This window comes from Chroicocephalus ridibundus, chromosome 7 (genome assembly GCF_963924245.1).
Source record: "Chroicocephalus ridibundus chromosome 7, bChrRid1.1, whole genome shotgun sequence".
NCBI classification, from domain to species: domain Eukaryota; kingdom Metazoa; phylum Chordata; class Aves; order Charadriiformes; family Laridae; genus Chroicocephalus; species Chroicocephalus ridibundus.
The window spans coordinates 28,157,570-28,177,067 of NC_086290.1; the positions used below are offsets into that span (position 1 = coordinate 28,157,570).

General features: G+C 43.6%; 1 protein-coding gene across 4 annotated transcripts in view; it reads right to left on the bottom strand.

Annotated features, from left to right (window-relative positions):
• Positions 1 to 19,498, bottom strand: part of TTN (titin) — a 244,001-nt gene that overhangs the window by 178,920 nt on the left and 45,583 nt on the right. For 2 of the 4 annotated variants that reach the window (XM_063341962.1, XM_063341960.1), the window contains one exon: positions 10,156 to 10,434. In XM_063341962.1, the coding sequence (XP_063198032.1) occupies positions 10,156 to 10,434 (279 nt within the window). Of the gene's footprint in view, positions 1 to 219; positions 502 to 8,494; positions 9,059 to 10,155; positions 10,435 to 11,101; positions 13,646 to 19,498 lie in introns of all 4 variants that reach the window. The other 2 variants (XM_063341961.1, XM_063341959.1) reach the window with 2 other exon arrangements.

Below are 19,498 nucleotides of genomic sequence, written 5' to 3' on the forward strand. Positions count from 1 at the left end.
GAACTAGGGAACACCTAGCTTAGGACTCATCTGCATTGAGAATAACCTCTCTTGTTCAGGCCCTGGCAGAGGGGGTGAGGGGGTATCAAGAAACAAATATGACATGAAGAAAAAGGCAGTCCTGAAAAAAGAAATTAATCTCACCATCCTGTGGATTTCCAAGGGATAAAACCACCAGGGAGCAATAGGATGTAGTCAGAGAACACGAGGGTGGCTAACCTTTCACTGTGACCTTGGTGCTACAGCTGGCCTTGCCGGCGGGGTTGTGAGCTTCACAGATGTAGTCACCGCTCTCATCAGTACTGAGGTGATTCATTTCAAGCACAGCCACGGAGTCAATGAATGATGTCCGGAATTTTTCACTGGCAACAATTTCATGGTCATTTCTGAACCACACTACTTTCATCTCTGGAGATCCACTTACTTTGCACTCAAGCCGGGCTGAGTCACCCTGCTTGACTACTTTCGCCGCCTCTAGCTTCTTAGCAAACTTGGGTGGTTCTAAAAAACCAGAAAAGTGGGGTCAGGAAGGTATGAATCAATACTGGAAAGAAAAGAGGAGGGAAAGAGCCAAACAACTGTGGGTTGCAAACACAGGGTGGGGAATTCACTTGGCAGAGTATCAAAGATCACTGAGGTGTGTTTGGGAAAGAGGAAAGAAAAGAAATAGACAAGAAGACTGCAACACAACAAGAACGAGTGCACACCTGTTACCATCAATGTTGTAGTGCAAGAGTCACTGCCAACGTCATTTGAAACGTGGCAAGTGTAGTGCCCACTCCTAGAAGCATCCACTGAATAGAGGGTTAAGAACCCAGTTGACCCTTCAATCCCAATGAAACAAGTTGGACCAGATACAAGTTCTAAGTCTTCTTTGAACCACTTTACTGTAAAGGGTGGTGTTCCTTTTAGTGTGGCCTTAAACTCCACTGTGGAATCTGGGATGGCTTGCTGGCTTTCAGGTTTTACTAAGAAGCTTGGTGGCTCTGCAGTTTTTAAGACAAAGAAATATTCAGTTACTTCAGAAATGTCTAAGAATGAAGAAAATTAGTGAGGTAAGCATGAAGACCAAGTTTTCAGCATTAATATTAAGAGTTATAAGAGTGTTGTGTTAGCATAAGATTTAAGATATTTTCCCAGCATCTATCACAAATAAGAAGTAGTAAGAGTTTCAAACCTTTCACAGTCAGGACAGCACTGCAAGAATCATTCCCGGCAACATTAAAGACACTGCATGTGTAATTTGCACTGTCTGCCAGTTCTAGATTAGCAATCTCGAGTGACACAGTGTTCTCATGGCACAGGCTTCTATATTTTGCACTGTCAGTTATTTCTTTGCCATCCTTAAACCATTTTGCAGTAATGGGGAGTGATCCAGAAACTTTGCACTCCATTTGGATAGAAGATCCCAGAATGGTATCCTTTTTGGTTAGCTTTTTGATAAATGCAGGAGGAATTGATTGATCTGCCCAACACAAAAAATGGCAAAAACACACTGGTTACTTTCTTGCCTATCTTTCACAAACAGAGGTTATAATTTTTTCATTCCCTCCCTGCTGGATTGGCGAATTTGCCAAATGACAATACAAACCTAGCACAGTCAGAACAGCTTCACAGGTGCTACTTCCGAAGTCATTTTCAACCTTAAAACTGTATGTACCGCTATCCTCCTTTGATACAGGTTCGATCCTGAAACTGGCCACGTTGTTTTCAAAGCTCATTGTGTAGTATCTACTGGGCAGGAGCTGTTTGCCATCTTTGTACCATCTTATTCGGAGCTCTGGTGTTCCAGCCACAGTACACTCCAAAGTCACAGGGTCTCTTTCAGTGACTTTAAGTGATTTAGCCTTTTCTATGATTTGTGCAGGCTCTGAGGTATAAAGTGTATAAAAATGGCAGTTAGCTACACAGATAAAGGACTGACTTTCCAAGTACTCATCAAGGATGAGCTTCAAGGGTCACACCTTGTACACACCTTGTACAAAAAGCAAAGCAAAGCACTTCTCCACGCCAGACTCATTCTTTGCCTGGCAGGTGTATCTCCCTCTGTGGCTGAGATCAACATTGGTAAGCTTCAGTGTGGCCACGCTGTTCTCAAAGGTAATATGGTGGTGCTCATCGTCTTCTAGTATTTTCTCATCTTTTATCCATGACACAGATAAGGGTTGAGCGCCTGCTACAACGCACTGGAAGACTGCAGTTCCTTTCAAAATGCTAGTGATGTTCTCCAGCTTCTTGACAAAGGACGGTGGTTCTGTGGTGTGAGGTTTTGTTCATTGTTTGGAAGAGAAGTCATGAAAAGGGAAGAGGGGAAAGAGAGATCATATAGAGTCATCCTAGTCACTACAGTTTAGCTAGGGGATGTAATGTTTGCATTATCCTTCCTAGAGGACTGACCTTTCAAGCTGAGCCTTGTGCTGCAAGAACAGCTCCCGCCTTCATTTGATATAATACACTGATATTCACCAACGTCTGCAACATCACAGTTAGTCACATTAAGAGTAAATACTGATTCTTTGGTGGAGATGGCATATTTCTTGCTGCTGAACATCTCCTTGTTGTTCTTCAGCCACTTCACCTCAAATGGAGGAGTACCAGTCACCTCACACTCAAGTGTGGCCTCCAAACCCTTCACTACCTCGGTGGGTCTCAACTCTCGAACAAATGTTGGAGGCTCTACAAAGAGGAATGAGGGAAAAGTAGATAGTAATGTTGAACGGTTTGGAGGGGAGAAGTAGTCTCCCCTGCGCCATCACCCCAGCTATGCAGCATGATAAAAAGATGTTCAAAACCAACCTTTTACTTTCAGCTCGATGCTGCAGCTCTCACTACCTGCATCATTGTGGGCTTCACAAACATAAATCCCACTATCTGACACGCTGGCTTGAGTGACTTTCAAAGTGGCTAAACCGTCTACGAAGGAGATGCCATACTTAGCTTGGTCAGTCACTTCATTCCCATCCAGGTACCATGTGATGTGGATCTCTGGTGTGCCTACTACCTGGCACTCAAAAGTGGTGGACTGTCCTTCACGCAAAGCTACTACAGAAGTTGGCATCTGAATAAATCTGGGAGGCTCTAGAAGGTGGACAGAAAAAAATGGGGCTTTATAATATTCAAGGTGATTTAAAGAAATACAAGGGTTTCCTACTCCTTCCCCCCAAATTTCACAGAAAAATCAGAGCCACAAAGGTGAGAAGAACATTGGGTTGCACACCTTTTACAAACAGAGCTGCTTTGCAAGTTGCAGTCCCCACATCATTGCTTATTTGACAAGTGTAGTTCCCGGAGTCAGATGTCCTAGCTGAGAATAGCTCCAGTACACTAGATGTGTCGTCCTTCCAGACAGATCGATTGGCTCCAGAGAGGAGCTCCTGGCTGTCTTTAAACCACTTTATCTGCAGAGGAGTAGAGCCTTTCACCAGTGCTTTGAACTGAACCCTAGAATTGGGCACAACCTCTTGGGACTGGGGTTTTTCCACAAAATATGGTGGTTCTATAACAGGTAAAAAGGAAGAAAGAGGATTACTCTGAGACAAGGGAATTCGAAATTTTGAATGAGACACCTAACAGAAGAGAAAGGAGGAGTTCAAACCTTTGACTGTTAAGAACCCGCTGCATTGGTTGCTTCCTGCCTTATTTGTCGCTTCACAGGTGTAAGAGCCACTGTCTGTGCCTTCCAGTTTATTGATTTCTAGAAATGCGGTGTTATCATGGAAAGAATATTTGTGCTTTTCACTTGCTGTTAATTCTTGGCCGTCCTTGTACCACTGGATACTTATAGGATGTGAACCAGACACTATGCATTCCAGGTGGACAAAAGACCCCTTAATGCTGTCCATTTTCTTGAGCTTTTTGGTGAATTTAGGTGGTATAATGAGATCTACACAAGACAGAGTAAAAAGAAAAAGCATGAAATTCAACCTTGACTGTGGCAAATGTCAGCTCAGGAGAAAAGATTTTGTATGTAAAAACAATGACAAAAGAGAGACCGTACACACCTAGGACGTTAATACTGGCAGAACAGCTGCTGCTCCCAACATCATTGTGAACCTCAAAAATGTATTCCCCACTATCTTTCTTTTCTGCGTGAAGCACCTTTAGGACTGATACGGTGTCTGTAACACTGATCTTATATTTTGGGCCTAACGTCAGTTCCTTGCCATCTTTGAACCATTTGGCTGTAATATCTTTGGTTCCTGAAAATTTACACTGCAAGGTTGCTGGGTCTCCCTCAGTCACATCTATTGACACGGCCTTGTCCACGATTGTAGCAGGTTCTGTTGTAAAGAAGGAGACAGAATGTTAAGGGCATCTGTGAAAATCACAAGGAAGCTCTCTGAGATCACTGCAAGCTCTCAGGGCAGGACCAACCTTTGACAGTCAGCAGAGCAGAACACCTCTGAATTCCCGCCTCATTTTTAGCCTGACAAAAATATTTCCCATCATGTTTCAGTTCAATAGACCTCACCAGAAGAGTGGCAACATTGTTCACAAAGGTCATTTTGATATTGTTGTCTTCAATCACTTCGTCATTGTCTTTCAGCCAGGAGACAGTGATGGGCAAGGAGCCTTTAATAGCAGCCTGAAACACGACCGTGCCCCCTCGAAGGGAACTAATGTTTTCTATCCTCTTCAAGAACTGTGGGGGTTCTGGCAGGAAGAAAGTGGCTTTGTAAGTACGGGTCTGGTGCACGACAGTGTGGCATGGAAACCACACTGGGATAAGAGCATGCTAGGGGTGTTCTGCATCTTGCACTAACCTTTCAGTGTGACCTCTGAACTGCAGAGGCAGCTCCCGACATCGTTTGTTACTCTACACTGATACTCGCCAACATCAGAAGCATCAAACCTGAAAATGTGGAGGCTAATCAATGATTTCTCAATGCTTATTCTGTGCTTCTTACTGCTCCGCACGGGTTTATCATCTTTCACCCAAAACACTTCAAAGGGAGGTGTGCCAAGCACCTCGCACTCCAAAACCACATCAGAATCCTTCAAGACTTCCATGGATTGAAACTCCTTGCTAAAATAAGGTGACTCTACAGTGCAAAAGAGAGAGTGCAGTTTGTATTAATCATACTTATGAAGTCTGCAAAACTGCGCTGAGTTTAAAGAGACAAAGTGGGTGGCTGGATGTCACACACACCTTTGATTGTAACAATGCTACTGCAAATATCTTTTCCAGCATCATTTTTGGCCTCGCAAATGTATTCCCCACTGTCTTCAGTCTCAACCTCTGTAAGACGGAGTATTGCCAAGGATTTTGCAAAAGACATCCTGTATTTGTCACTCTCTTTTAGCTCTCTATCATCCTTGAACCATGTGATTTTAATCTCAGGAGTACCAGTGACTTCACAGGTCAGCTCAGCATATCCACCTTTCTTTACCAGATGGGTTGGCTCTAGCTTCTCCTTGAAGGCAGCAGGTTCTGTGGATTTAAGAAGAGTGTTCAGGACAAAGAAGGTAAGAAAGAGTGCCACTGGGTCAATCCAGCAGCTGAAAGTTTAAAAGAGAGTAAGAATGCAAACCTTTTACAAACAAGTTTGCACTGCATGTTACTGAACCAGCTACATTGGAGACTTTGCAGGTGTATTTTCCTGAGTCTGTTGGTTTGACCGCATAAAGCTCCAAGTAACTTGCTAATGCTTCTGTCATAATGTAGCAGGCTCCTCCTGTCACCAGTTCAGTATCACCTTTAAACCATTTCACCGTCAGTGGTGTTGTGCCTTTAAATGTGCCTTTGAAACGTACAGTTGATGCAGGTAGTACATCTTGGGACTCTGGTTCTACAGTGAAGCTGGGTGGCTCTAGATTGCGTTGAAAGAAAACAGTTGTCAAGAGTAAGACACATGGCCTGCACTTTGGGGAAGAAAACTATTATCACGTGAGAAGTAAAACTCCAAGAAATGTGAAACAAATTGCCAAACCTTTTATAAACAAAGTGCTACTGCTGTCTTTGCTACCAGCAGAGTTTGTGGCTCTGCAAACGTAGACCCCAGCGTCACTTGCATCTAGGTGTTTTATTTCCAAAGATGCAGAGCCTTCTGCAAAGTGTACTGTGTACTTGGCACTTGAAGTGATCTCAGTGTCCTGCTTAAACCAAGACACCGTCATTGGAAGAGAGCCTGAAATTTTGCAGTCTAGGCGGCACGAGGTGCTAATGATGCTGTCGATATTCTTCAGTGGTTTAGTAAAGAAGGGAGGGAGAGTGCGATCTGTTGAGAGTGAAAAAAACGAAAGAAACCAACACATGAGCAAAACAGGCATGCAGTTCTGCTTCTGGCTCTGTTGGGCTCAGAGCAGAGTAGCAAGGCTCTTTGCAAAGAGTCAGTACCAACCTAGCACAGTGAAGCTGGTAGTACAGGAGCTGATGCCCACATCATTTGATATCTCAAAGGTGTATTCGCCACTGTCCTGCATTTCAGTGGCATAAAACTTGAGCTGGGCAATGTTATTTTTAAAGCTGATCCTATATTTTTTGCTGGCAGGTAGTGGCCTTCCATCCTTGAACCATTTGGTTTTTAGCTCTGGAGTGCCTGTGACAGTGTACTCCAAAATGGCTGGTTCCCCTGCTGTTACCTGGATGATTTCAGCTTTTTCAATGATTTTGGCAGGTTCTACAACAGAATTAAACAACTGGTGTTAAGGACAAAAGGAAACTGTTCTTCCTCTCAGGTGAGAGACAATGTGGGAGTCACAGCACTACTCCACTGACCTTTCACTGCTAGTTCACCAAAGCAGGACTGACTGCCTGCATCATTCTCAGCCACGCAGGTGTATTTGCCACCAGAGCTCAGCTGGACACCAGTAATTTGCAGTGTTGCTAGACCGTGTTCAAATGTCACTCTCACTTTGTTATCATCCTGAATAACGTCTTTGCCCTTCATCCACATCACAGAAATAGGCTCTGACCCTTTCACCACAGCCTGTAATGTAACGCTATCTCCAGCCAGAGCTGTCACATTTTCGATTTTCTTAACAAAAGACGGTGGTTCTGGTTCAAAGAAAAGAGACGAGAAGAAATACTCATTTGCTGCCACACCATCCCATTAAATCTGCTGCTTACAGACAGTTGCATGAGACAGTATATGCAGTACATGGCGCAATTCAGCTAAAGAGCAGGCAAGGAGAAGAGCTGCATTCCCCAGCTGGGAGCTAATGCACGGCCCTTTAAGATTAACATCTTTCAAATTCACAGGTTTGACGCCACATAAGAGTTAAGATATACACAGCACTTTAAGAGAATAAGAAGATACTCTCCCTCTCCACCCTCCCTAGCCACCCACAAATCTGAAGAAAAGACATTCTAAGAAATAAGAGGTTCTTGCCAATCCCTTCAGTAAGTGAAGTTTTCTCTTTCCCACTGACCTTTCAAGATGTACGTTGCACTGCATATGCATTTCCCAACTTCGTTAGCTACCACACACTCGTATTCACCGACATCCGCACTGTTAAATGAGGACACCTCCAGAGAAATAACAGTTTTCTGAGAGGTCAACCTGTATTTTTTACTACTGCGAATCTGTTTCTTGTCTTTGTACCAGCTAATCTCAAACGGTCCAGTGCCAGCAATCTCACACTGAAGAACGGTGTTTGTTCCCTTCACTACCTCTGCTGGTTCAAGTGTTCGGATGAAAGACGGAGGTTCTATAAAAGCAGCGAGAAAGAATTAGTCAACCAAGAAAAAAAAAAAAAAGAAAAAAAGGGAATATTTTTCTCAAGAATGGACTGGCAGCAGCAAGAACAGACCTTTGACAACTACTTCGGTGGTGCAGCTGTCACTTCCAACCTCATTTACAGCTTCACATGAGTAGCTCCCACTGTCATCAACTTTCATCTCCAAAATATCTAACACAGCCACAGAATTGACAAAGGACATCCTGTGTGTGTTGCTTTCACGAACTTCCTTATTGTTCTTGAACCAAGTAACCTGGATTTCAGGAGACCCTTTGATTTTGCACTGAAGGCGTGCAGAGTCGCCTGGGGTCAGTAAATAAGATGGATCGACCTTCTTCACAAAGGATGGTGGTTCTAGAAATGGGAAGGAATGGGAAGGAAAGGGAAGAAAGGGGAAGAAAGGGAAAAAAAGGGGAAGAAAAGGGAAAAGGGGAAACGGAAATGAGAAAAGGAAAGAAGGCTGAAATACATAGCTTTGAAAGATTGGTTTCTAGTGCAAGAATAAAGCATGACTTCAGAAAAGATCAACATAATCTTGGCTGAGCTGCAATTCTTGTGGTTTCTCTTGTCCTCTCCATCCATCTCTCCCCTGCATGCAGGAGCAATTCTTGGATCTGGCTGGTGAAAGAAATATTGAAGCAACACACAGAGCACCCGAAGGCAGCAGGGGAAACAAGCAAGAAGTGAATGGACCTGATGGCAGGTCTAAAAAGAGTTCACAGTGTGATTTGAGCCCAAATAAGTCTTTTGTCTGAAAAAGAAGAAATAGGAACCCAAGAAGAGCAAAGGTAAAGGGGGCATAGGACTATCTTACCTCTGACTGTGACGCTGGCAGAAGAGGAGCTGCTTCCTGCCTCGTTTGAGGCAGTGCACACATAATGGCCTGAATCCTTGAGCTTAGCCAGAGGAATCTCAAGTGAGGCTATTTTGTCTTCAAAGAAAATCTTATAATCTTTGCCTGGGGGGATTTTGTTTCCATCCTTTGTCCACCCTACTGTTACTTTCCTGTCTTCGTCTACCTGACATTCAAGACGTATTTTTTTATTGACTGCTGACTGCACTGACTGCAAAACTTTAATGAAGTGGGGTTTGTCTATAATGACCATTTCAGCCTGGCAAATGTCAGCCCCAAACTTGTTGGAAGCTTTGCAAGTGTAAACCCCTCTGTCACTGGTGGTGAGAAGGGAAATTTCTAACACGTGTTTATTTTCCACTTTGGAGATCTTGTGGCGGTCCGAAGGTGAAATGGTCGTGCCATCTTTCTGCCAGGCGACGTCGATGACTGGAGTGCCCGAAACAGTACACAGGAACTTGGCACTTTTGCCCACAAAAGTAGTGATAGATTCAGGTCTGGTAAGAAACGTTGGCGGAAATGCTTCTGCAAAACAAAGGGGTTCAATGTTATCCAGAGGTGAGGACCAGAACTTATGCTCTTTCTCCACATTTGCCAGGGACAGAGAGCAAGAGGGGCCAGTTTGTCACTGGACACTCTTAAGCAAAAGAAGCCAGCAGTGAAGGATGTAAGAGGTATTAAAGATGATGAATTTTGGCTTTTGTTTTGGTACTTCCTGGGTCTGTATATTGCTCCAGAGCTTGAAGGCATTTTGAATCTCTGGAACAACGTACAAACTAAAGGAAAATAAACCAAACCCCAGAACTTCCTCCCCCAAGACTGACGTGTTTGCGCACCATTCCCTCAAGATGGACAAGTTTGCATGCATTTCACAGTTTGTGCATCTTTCTTTAGTCTCTAGCATCTGTCACTTAGCAAAGACCACATAAAGACTCCTCCCACAAAGAGAAAAGTCAGAGTAAAAAAAACCACTATACACTAAAAGTCCAAAAGATGGTGGGTTTTTTTTTAAAGAAAAAAAAAGAAGAGAATTGTATAGCTCTCAATACACAAAAAAAGTTTGTAAACTGAAGCAGCTTTAAACCCTCTTTTGTTTGTTTAAGAAGATCTATTTCCCCAATCACACAGAGTTCCCCTCTGGCCATGGCACACAGATGTTCAGGTACGCATAGCTGCATAGCCTGCCTCACAAGTATAACTGAAGGATAAACATAGAGTGCTAGGATAATCGCACAGTGATTATTACACCGAAGAAATCAGATTTAAAAGTGTATGTTTTCTTGTTGTCTGAAAGTTAAATACCTTCTTCAAGAATGTATTCACAAACCAAGCCCATTTTGTTGACGATCTAGTGCCTCCTGCTCTCTGTTTCCCCCTTCCTTCTTCCCCTCTGAAACTTTTCACACTCAGTCCCTTTTCTAGGTACAGAAAGCATGTAAAATAAGCATTCTCAAAAATTATTCCTTCTCTAAGTTTGTGCCTGCCAAAATGAGGTATGGATTATGTATAACAATGGCAATCAAGAGTGCTACCGTAAACATTTGTAAGTATAACAATGAAAGCATTCTAATAAACCAAGATATTTTCTGGAGAAGGAGATGTGCTTGGAAGTCTGTACTTACCAGTGACTGTTAAAAGGGCTGTAGAGCTAACACTGCCATGCTGGTTGGACGCCTTACAGCTGTACTCTCCATAGTCAACAACCTGAGGCCTTGGGATCTCCAGTGTGGAGAGGTAGTTGGACGTGCGAATGGAATATTTGTCCCCATCGTATATCTCTCGTCCGGCTTTGTACCACTGAAACCTGACATTGGGAGCAGTCTCTACCTCACAGGTAAACTTGGCCACGTGATTTACAGCCACCTCCAGAGGTTTGAGCCTTCTCCTCAGGATTGGTGCAACTGAAATCAGAAGCAGAGAGTAACTCAAAACCCTGCCTGCTGAAACTCTGGAAAGTAACAGTGAAGTGACTGACTGAAAAATCCATGCAATCCACATAAAGTGACTGTAAAAGAAAACAATATCTGTAAGAAATGAAAGCAGTACCAGGCTCAGTGGGCAGACAGTGATATGGTGCATAATAACATCCGGAAACACAGTGGTGATGCTGGAAAAACAACATGCAATAGCATGTGATAGAAACAAACACCATGATATCCTGGAGCTGTGAGAAATTATGGTGTCAATGAGAAATTGTGCTAAAACTGTGCAATAACTCTAAAGAGTGAGAGAGGGTACAGCAGTGAGAAAAGTGGGAAGAGCAGGTCCACATCACAGGCAACCATGGGAAGAAGTGTTCGGGACTGAGATACAGCTTGTCGTGATCGCACTTGTGTGATGAGAACAGGAAGCAACAGAGTTCCTGACCGAAGACTTGAGTGAGGGAAGTGAGAGACTTTGCAATGTCGTAAAAGGAGACCATAAATCCAGAGAGAAAAGGGGCCCTCTGATTAGTGGCATGATGGTATTAATACTGTATCTGTATCCAAAGATATAGACACATAGTACGGCAGTTTCATTAGTAGAGCAGTGTATTAGAAAGGCAGTATTTTAGCCCCATAATCCAACCTCTTTTAACAACTGTGAGTTTTGCTGCTGTTGATCTTTTTCCACCTTGATTCAGCGCCTCACAGGTGTACTCTCCTTGGTGAATCTCCCCGCACACTTTGCTTATTACTAGTGTGTATGTGTCCTGATCTTGCAAACACTTGAATTTGTCGCCTGAAGACACCAGTTTTCCCTCAAAGTACCAGTTCACCTCTCTGACATTTCTTATGACAGACACCAGACTGACACTCTCCCCTTCCTCCACAACAGTGTCAACCAGTTTGCTGTGTATGATGGGATAATTCTCTTTGCCCAGCTCATCCTCTAGCTTCCTAGCTCTAGTTTCTAGACCCTCTCTGCCCTCTTCTTCACATATTTGTTCCCTTTTCTCCTTCCTTTTCAGTATTTCTGTGGGTGTCTCAATGGGAACACCTGTGGAGGCCACATCAGCAGTGGCTCCAGCTGCACCCACGTCCTTGATTTGAGCATGCCCAGTCATAGTGTTGATTTCTTGTGCAGACAGAGACTGTTCCAGGGGTATTTCTGCCTCCATAGTCCTCTCAGCCTGCTGGGGCTCCAGCTCAGATGTTTCACCACAGGATTTTCCTGAGAGAAGTGGACTGGGATGGGCTGGCAATGCTTTGGATTTTTCATCCATCAAGAGATGTTTTTCTTCACAAATAAGAGAATAGAAAGCCTCCTTCAAGACTGCTTTCTGATCAGCTGTCTGAATGCTGACTTCTCCCAAGGAGACTGCAATTTCTATGGGACTGAGTCCTCCTGCTGTCACAACATAGGTGCATAGGGTGTGTTTATTTTCCTTGGTGATGTTTATTGTCTGTACTTCAATGTTTTCCTTATCAGCCAACCATTCTGAAAACAAGAGGTTTTGCTCACTTACTACTGCAGCTTTCAGTGCATTTCTAATTTGAGACTTTATGTCTAAGTTGCAGCTCTTGGGAACCTGAGCAGTGAGCTGGCTCTCTTTGTTGAGGACTTGGCTTGGCTGGAGCTGGTAAGTGTACATTGCTTCATGGGGTTGTCTTCCTGCCCTTGGAGACTGCCTAAGTGGGCTGGCAAGCTCGACGACATGTTCCTCCTCCAGGGGCTGGTTTTCTTCTAGCAGCAAGGGAAATCTCACAGCCTGTCCCTCATTGATTCTTGCAGCAAAATCTTCCTCTGCTGCTTCCAGGGAAGAAATGTTCTCCAGGGGGACAGCTTGGCCCTCAGTGAAGGACAATTCGGAGGCAAATCTGGGTTCAGCCTTCAGTTCACCTTGCATTGCTTGGAAGCCCTCAAGGACCTGGATGTGGTCACCGTCTATGGCATGGCTCTCAGTGGTGCTTGACACGTGTAGAGGGGCTTGGGAAGCCTCTGTCTTTGGAGCAGCCATTTGCTCTGCTGCCTTGGGGATGACTTGCTCTTTGGGCAAGAGTATCTGTGCAGCTACAGTCCCAAGGCACCCTGGTAGTTGTGTCTCCATCGCTGCTGCAGGCACCACGCCCTGGGGGCCAGCAGGAAGGGTTTGCAGTGGCTCTGCCAGAAGCCTGCTGCTCTCTTGTGTTGTGGCTACCTGGGTGAGCATCTCTTCAACACTCTGTGCAGCCAGGCAGGCTGGTGGCAGGTCAGGCAAGATGTCCTCCCTGGGCAGCACGTGCTCTGCCTGGCTTGTCTGAAGCTGAAGGAGGGCCGGGGGCTCCCTCATGGCCTCAAGGCTGAGCGCTCCTTCCATGGCAGGAAGCTCGCCAGCCTCCTCGTAGGAGAGGGGACTTTGGTCTTCTGCCACCGCAGAGTGCTGCAAGGCCGGGCTCTGCCTGCACACAGCATGCTCCTCGGGCACCACAAGGAGCTCAGCAGAGCATGTGGCCTCACCCAGGGTGTTCACCGCCTTGCACGTGTAGAGCCCCGTGTCCTCCTCCATGCACTCCCGCACTGTCAGAGAGCCCGAGCCGTCAGGATGGTGAGCAACAGAATGATGTGCATCGGACAAGAGCTCCTCACTCCCCTTGAACCACTGCACATTGGGGTGTGGCTCCCCAGCTACGGTGTACTCAAAGATTGCGGTGGAGCCCGGTGCGCACCGCACGCTGGCCGGCTCCCTGGCAAAGCAAGGGACCCCTGGTATCTGTTGCCGCACGTGGAGGTGGGCGCTGCATGTGGTCTCACCGTGTACATTGCTGGCCACACATGTGTACTCACCTTCATCCTGCACACCTGCATATGGGAGGATGAGGCTGTGGTCATTGCCAGCAAACACTAACTTACAGTCCATGGATGGGGTTAGCTTCGTACTGTTGAAAAACCACTGGATTTTGGGTGCGGGGCTGCCACTAACAGTAACAGAGAGCCTAGCTACATCTCCCTGCCAGACTTCAACATCTGAGACCTGTTTAAGGAAAACAGGGGCTTTGCCCCCTTCCTCCATTTTCATCTTTGCTTCGCTGGAATAAACTGGTTTTTCAGGCTCAAATTCAAGTGTTTTCTCTCTATCAGGCAACTGAAGGCCGCTGCTGTAGCCTTCACTTCTTCCTTCCTCAGAAGACACAATAAGAGAGCTAGTGATGTCTGTATGGAAAAAAAATGTTGTATTTTACTAGGATGTTTAAGAGAACACTTGCAGATAGCAATAGACAGTGTTAGTGCAGCTATGTTTGTACATCTGGAGGCTTTCTCAGCACTGTAAAGCAGTTAACAATGGACATGAGGTCCTCTTGCTGTCAAACCCACACCTGACAAAACCAGCAAGACATGCTGTGCTGTCAGGTTACTTATAAACTTCCCATCCGAAACGACATGGGCGTCTCTTTAAACCTGACATGACAGTATGGGTTAGGCACACCCCCAGCATGTACAGTGCAAGTACCAGTCAAAAAACATTGGTATATTTCACAAATATAATCAAAGCGCTATGCGCCATACCTGTTTCTATGTACATTCATACAAACAAGTACAGCAGAGCACTGCAAAGACCATAGTTGAATTCAAAACAAGAAAAAGTAGAATGCCAGAATTAGTATTGGAAAAATAACACAGACTTTTCAGCACACCAGTCTTTCTTCTGGTGCAGTTAGTTCATCTCTTTCAACTCTCTGTCTAACACGCTAAGATACTACCTCTCCCTGATCAGCTTTGTCCTGTTTTTGTCATTAGACAAAACCATTATTAGTACACTTGCAACACCATTATTAGTAAAATCACAAGTTTGCACCCTTGATTTAGTGTCATTGATTTAATATCATTGATTTAAATCTCTCCTTTTAAACTCTTCCCCCTCCAATGTTGCATATTAAAACTCCCACAATATCAGAGAAAAACAGGACAAAGCACTTTAAGGTTCTTCTTTTTCTTGCCTTTGTGCATTTAGATATTTATATGTAGGACCACTTTCTTCTAATGGTGGTTTAAAAATGAGAGGAAGCAGACATCAGGATCATGTAATTCTCTGCAGATGCTGGACACTAGAAACATCAGTGAAATATGAGACTTCCAGGAACAGAACAAGCCATCCATGAAAAGCACGGCGCAAAGAAAACCTTTGGAAATCAAATCCTGTTGTCCTCACTGAGTCAACGCTTACAGTATTTGATGCTGGAAAGATATGAGAGTTGTTAAAAAAGAATAAAGGACGTGTGAGTGGATAAATGTCTCCAGGCACTCTAATGGTGAACCTTGATACGTTCCCAATTACGGTGCCTTAAATTCCAAAACTTACCATGTGGTAATAATTTTTGCTGCACTCCAATAGCAACTATAAAGAACAACAGAATATGCCATACCCAGTTCTTTCTCATTGGTTTTAGCAATTATTAATCTTGCCACAAATACCATAAGATACATGACATAGCACAGTGCATATGACGATTAACCGCAGAGAAGAGATGTATAGGTAAAAAAAAAGAAATTACACCAGTCTTTCAGTATTACCTGCTAGCCTTGTTAAAACAGTAGGGAAATTTCCCCAGAAATACAGTGTGCTAGTGAATTTGAGAATAGGTGGCAGAATTGGGCCCATAATAAAGTATAAAAATTGCAGAATGGAACCTATGCTAACACACATGAGAATGCTTTATATACAGGAGTGTGGCAAAAATTAATACACTTTTGTGTGTTCCTGGATATTTATGACAGAAAAACTGTACAGGTACTTTTTAATATTTTAGCTGTCTCTGTGAAATGAATAAACTACAAGAAGCACCAGACTTAAATAATTTACATATTTATTTCACAAATTAACCATACATATTAACATTCAATACACTTTGATGACAAACAAACACAATTAATCCTTTTTTTAAGATACATAGTTTGTTGAAATGAAGACGATATTAAACCTGGCAATGAAATTATGAGTTTCGTAATTCCTATGAAGGCACAAAATTTTTAAGAGAGATGGTCAGTCATGGCTCTAAGCTATACCAGTTGCCCCAGAGCAAGTTTATTCAAAACTAGAATTACTCCAGATTTATAACGTTGTAGCTGAAGTGAGACTTTGTCTCTCCATAACCACATGATAGCGCTCCTGGCCAATGTATGAAATGTAAAACAAGACTTTTAAACTTACATAAACGACAAACACTATTATACAGGTAGAGATAAAGATGCTTGGCCATATATTTCAGATGTGAACATGAACTTGGACCTGTTTGGCTTATGGTTTCAAAAAACAACTTATGGGCCTGTTTCTACTAAAAAAATCAGTTCATTTACGTGCAAATGAAACACACTTCATAACTGCTTAGGACCTAACGAAAGGGCCTCTGACCTCTTTGGCTTTGGATCTAAAAGACCTCTCATATCACAGCTGACATACAACATCAGACTTCTTGCCAACTTCTTCATGTCAACTTCCCTAGGGACCTCAGCTGTCTAATGAATCAGTGCTACATATCTACACAAGGAATGGATTAAGGATGCATCATGAAGCAATTCTTTCCCAGCACAAGGTTGGGTCAGACACTTTTCTTTCCTATTCTTTCCTACCACCATTACCTATGAGACACCACAATTATCTCTGCCTTGTCATGATGTACAAATCTTAAATATTTACCATGAGGTCATGAGAGGGAAGAAACCAAAGTGACACACTGGTATTAGCCTAACCACTACAGTCATTTTCCCCGTGTACCGGGTCATTAGAATTTGCCACTCCTGACTATAAGTTTATATTGGGCAACACAATTGGGCAAAGTGATCAAAAATTTTGATCAAAAATTACTATCCCAGGTGACTGATGGGATAGTCTTAAGGATTTTATTGAGTTTTTGAGGCATGCTGACCTCAGTGTGAGGACACATCAAACTCAGAAATAAGAGCATGCATGAACATAACTGAGTGTCCTATAGTAGTTCTTTTACGCTTAAATTCACTGTGCTCCTTAAAGCAGTTTGCAAGAAAACTGACAGCAATTTGTAAATAGTTACTTAACTTCTGATAAACATTAATAACTTTCATACTTTTAACAGATTTTCTTAATAATTTTATCGCTGTTCATGTAAGATAGATTTAGTTCTGATTTAATTATGCCAGCTACTGCTGATTCCTCCTCCTAAATATTAGCATTATTTTAAATAAAAAAATATATACTCACATTGAGAATATTAATGTAAAAATCTGCTGAGAAAATGCCACAGAAAATAATTGAATGTATTCTACTTATTTCTGGTCATCTTGACATATAGCAAACTTAACTGTCACTAATTAAAAAAAAAAAAAAAAGAAAAATGGAATCTGTAGAGATTTAGTTCTAATGTGAAACAAGAGTACTGCATAAAAATCTCTCACTTGTTACTACTATGTATTTTTTATGAATGACACTGGAATATGGGGACAATAAAAATTATTTTAATGAATTTACAGTTACATCATTGATTTATTATGCTTCCACTCCTTTCCCTTTAACTTCTAAAGATACAGTACAAAATATGTTTTCATGTTTATTACTTGGTAATAGAGAAAAAAATCCTGTTCAGTTCTACTAATGCAAAACTTTCATTTTCTTCCCATTGTGTTGCTTTTCATTGCAACGGCATAATTCCATTGACTTTAAAAAAAAGTCGTTTAATTCCATGAGTCAATAGAATGAGGCCCATGGATGTAAGAATTTTGCAGTGATAGAAACTGTAAACAGGATTTGAATCAGTGAGACTCACATGTTCTGACACAACGTTGTGAGAAGGGAGAATACCAATCTAAGGAGTTCTTTCACAGAACTATATCCAAACTAAACAGCAAGTGTAAGTTAGCATTCCATACGTTTAAGTTACAAGAAAAAGGTTGCTTCTACGTTTTCAGGTGATTTCTAGCCTACATAAAACAATAACGATTGCACTGTTACAGACACACAGGAATATGTACACTATATGAAAAAATTAGTCCTACATAAATGAGTGTCAGTTAAAATATCTATACAAGAAGGAGTAAGGAGCTTGGAAGGCGTCTGAAATATACCTCGGTGCAGAAAGTGTGCACAAGACCTATGCACAGATTAAGTCTCACTTAAATTCCCCAACAAAAGCAAGTTTAAGTAAGACAGAAATATGCCCACAAAGAGTGGTTTTCATCCCTAAAGAGATGAAAAACAATGCCCCTAAAATGTGTGCTGCATTTTACCTGCAGTGAACAACAGCATAAAAACATCTACTGTTTCAAAAAGACTCTGAAACAAATTACGGAACTTTAGTATAACGTTAACACAGCACAAGTCTCAGCAGTCCCTGCCCTGTTAGTAGCTATACATTTGTACTGCCCACGGTCACTTTGCATCAAGTTTTCAATAGTAAGGCTATGAGAGCCCCCCTGCTCTTCCTGCACACAGTACCTATCCCCTTCCAACAACACCCCATCCTTGTACCAACAGACACTTGGGTGGGGGGAACCAGTCACGAGACACTGGAAGCATGCTGCGGCACCCACAAATGTACTGTAGTCAGAAATGAGCTTGATAAATTTTGGAGGGGCTTCCGTAACGTGGAACTCAAAGCTGCAGCTCTCTGAGTCCTCTGCCCTAAACTCGACCTGTTCCTCTTGGGACGGCTCCGCAAACACATCAAAACTAATGTTGACACACTTCTCCCCTTCCACTTCCTGCTCTTGTTGAGTCACCGCAAGCAGTCGGATCGCTTTCTCTGAGTCGTCTACGTGTGGCTCGAACTCAGACTCCAGTTCTACTTCTGACTGGTCACCCAGGTTCACAGCCTTACTCAAAAGCAAGTCACACTTCTGGGGCCTGTGTGGTTGATGGCCTGTGACCGTCTCACTGCTCGCCTTGGTACTTGTTCCCTGCTGAGCCATGACTACAAGGGAGCCTTTGCACATTGCTTCTCCCAGCCTATTGTTTGCCCGACAGCGATAACAGCCGCCATCAGAAGGACGTACATTTTGGACCTTCAGACTGTGAAGTCCCTCTTTCTGACTCACAATATACTTCCCTGTGGCAGATGTCACACAAGTGCCACCTCTGAACCACTGCACTACTGGGACAGGAGTACCTGTTACCACACACTCAAACACTGCCTCCGATCCTTCTGTCACCTCGACATCTGTAAAGGGCACGGCAAAGCGGGGAGGCATTTCAGTTACTTGGAAATTGATTTTTACATCCTCATTATCCTCTGTGGCCAAGCCTGCAGCTTGCTCCAACAAGGCAAGCGGAAGGACATCCAGGGAAACCACCATGCTCTTCTTGTCTGGGCTAAATTCAGGACTGGTTATGATTTTGACCTGCTTTTCAAACTCCTTCACCTCATTTTCATCCAGCTCCACTTCCAGGAGGATTTCCTGTGGTGAAGGTGACCTTGAAGATGTGTTTTGCTCCAAGTCAAAGTGTATAACATGCTGGTGGGTGACAGGGGGTGGCAGTGCTAGTGACCGCCCATCTTCAGGCAAAACTTCCACCTGTGCAATACTTTTAGCTTCCCCAACAATGTTCACTGCATGGCACAGATACTGTCCTCCATCAGCTTTCTGGACGTTAGTGATCTCCAGCACATATTTGTTCCCTTCCTTCTCTATCCGCACTCTCTCATCCATCTCCAACAGAGATTTATTATGATACCATTTCACCCCTGGCTTGGGTACACCCACCACCTCAGCCACAAAGCTCAGCGTGCTGCCCTCATACAGCCTCCTCCTGCTCAGCGCCTTGAGGAATGCCGGTGGCATGTCCCTGTCTGATGGCTCTAGGGCTTCACAGGGTGTCCTAAACACCTCAGCCTGTGTCTCGTCTGGAGGTTGCTGCCTTCTCTCACAGAAGGGGAGCACGGACAGGGCATCCATATACTCCCCAGTGGGTGTCCGGTAGCGCTCTGGTGGCGTGCTGTCCCCTGATGCAGAGCAGGGTCCCTCAAAGGGTGTGAAGTAGCGCTCCAAGGGTGTGTTGCATTTTGAGCCCTCGGAGGGTGTGGAGTAGCGCTCAGGTGG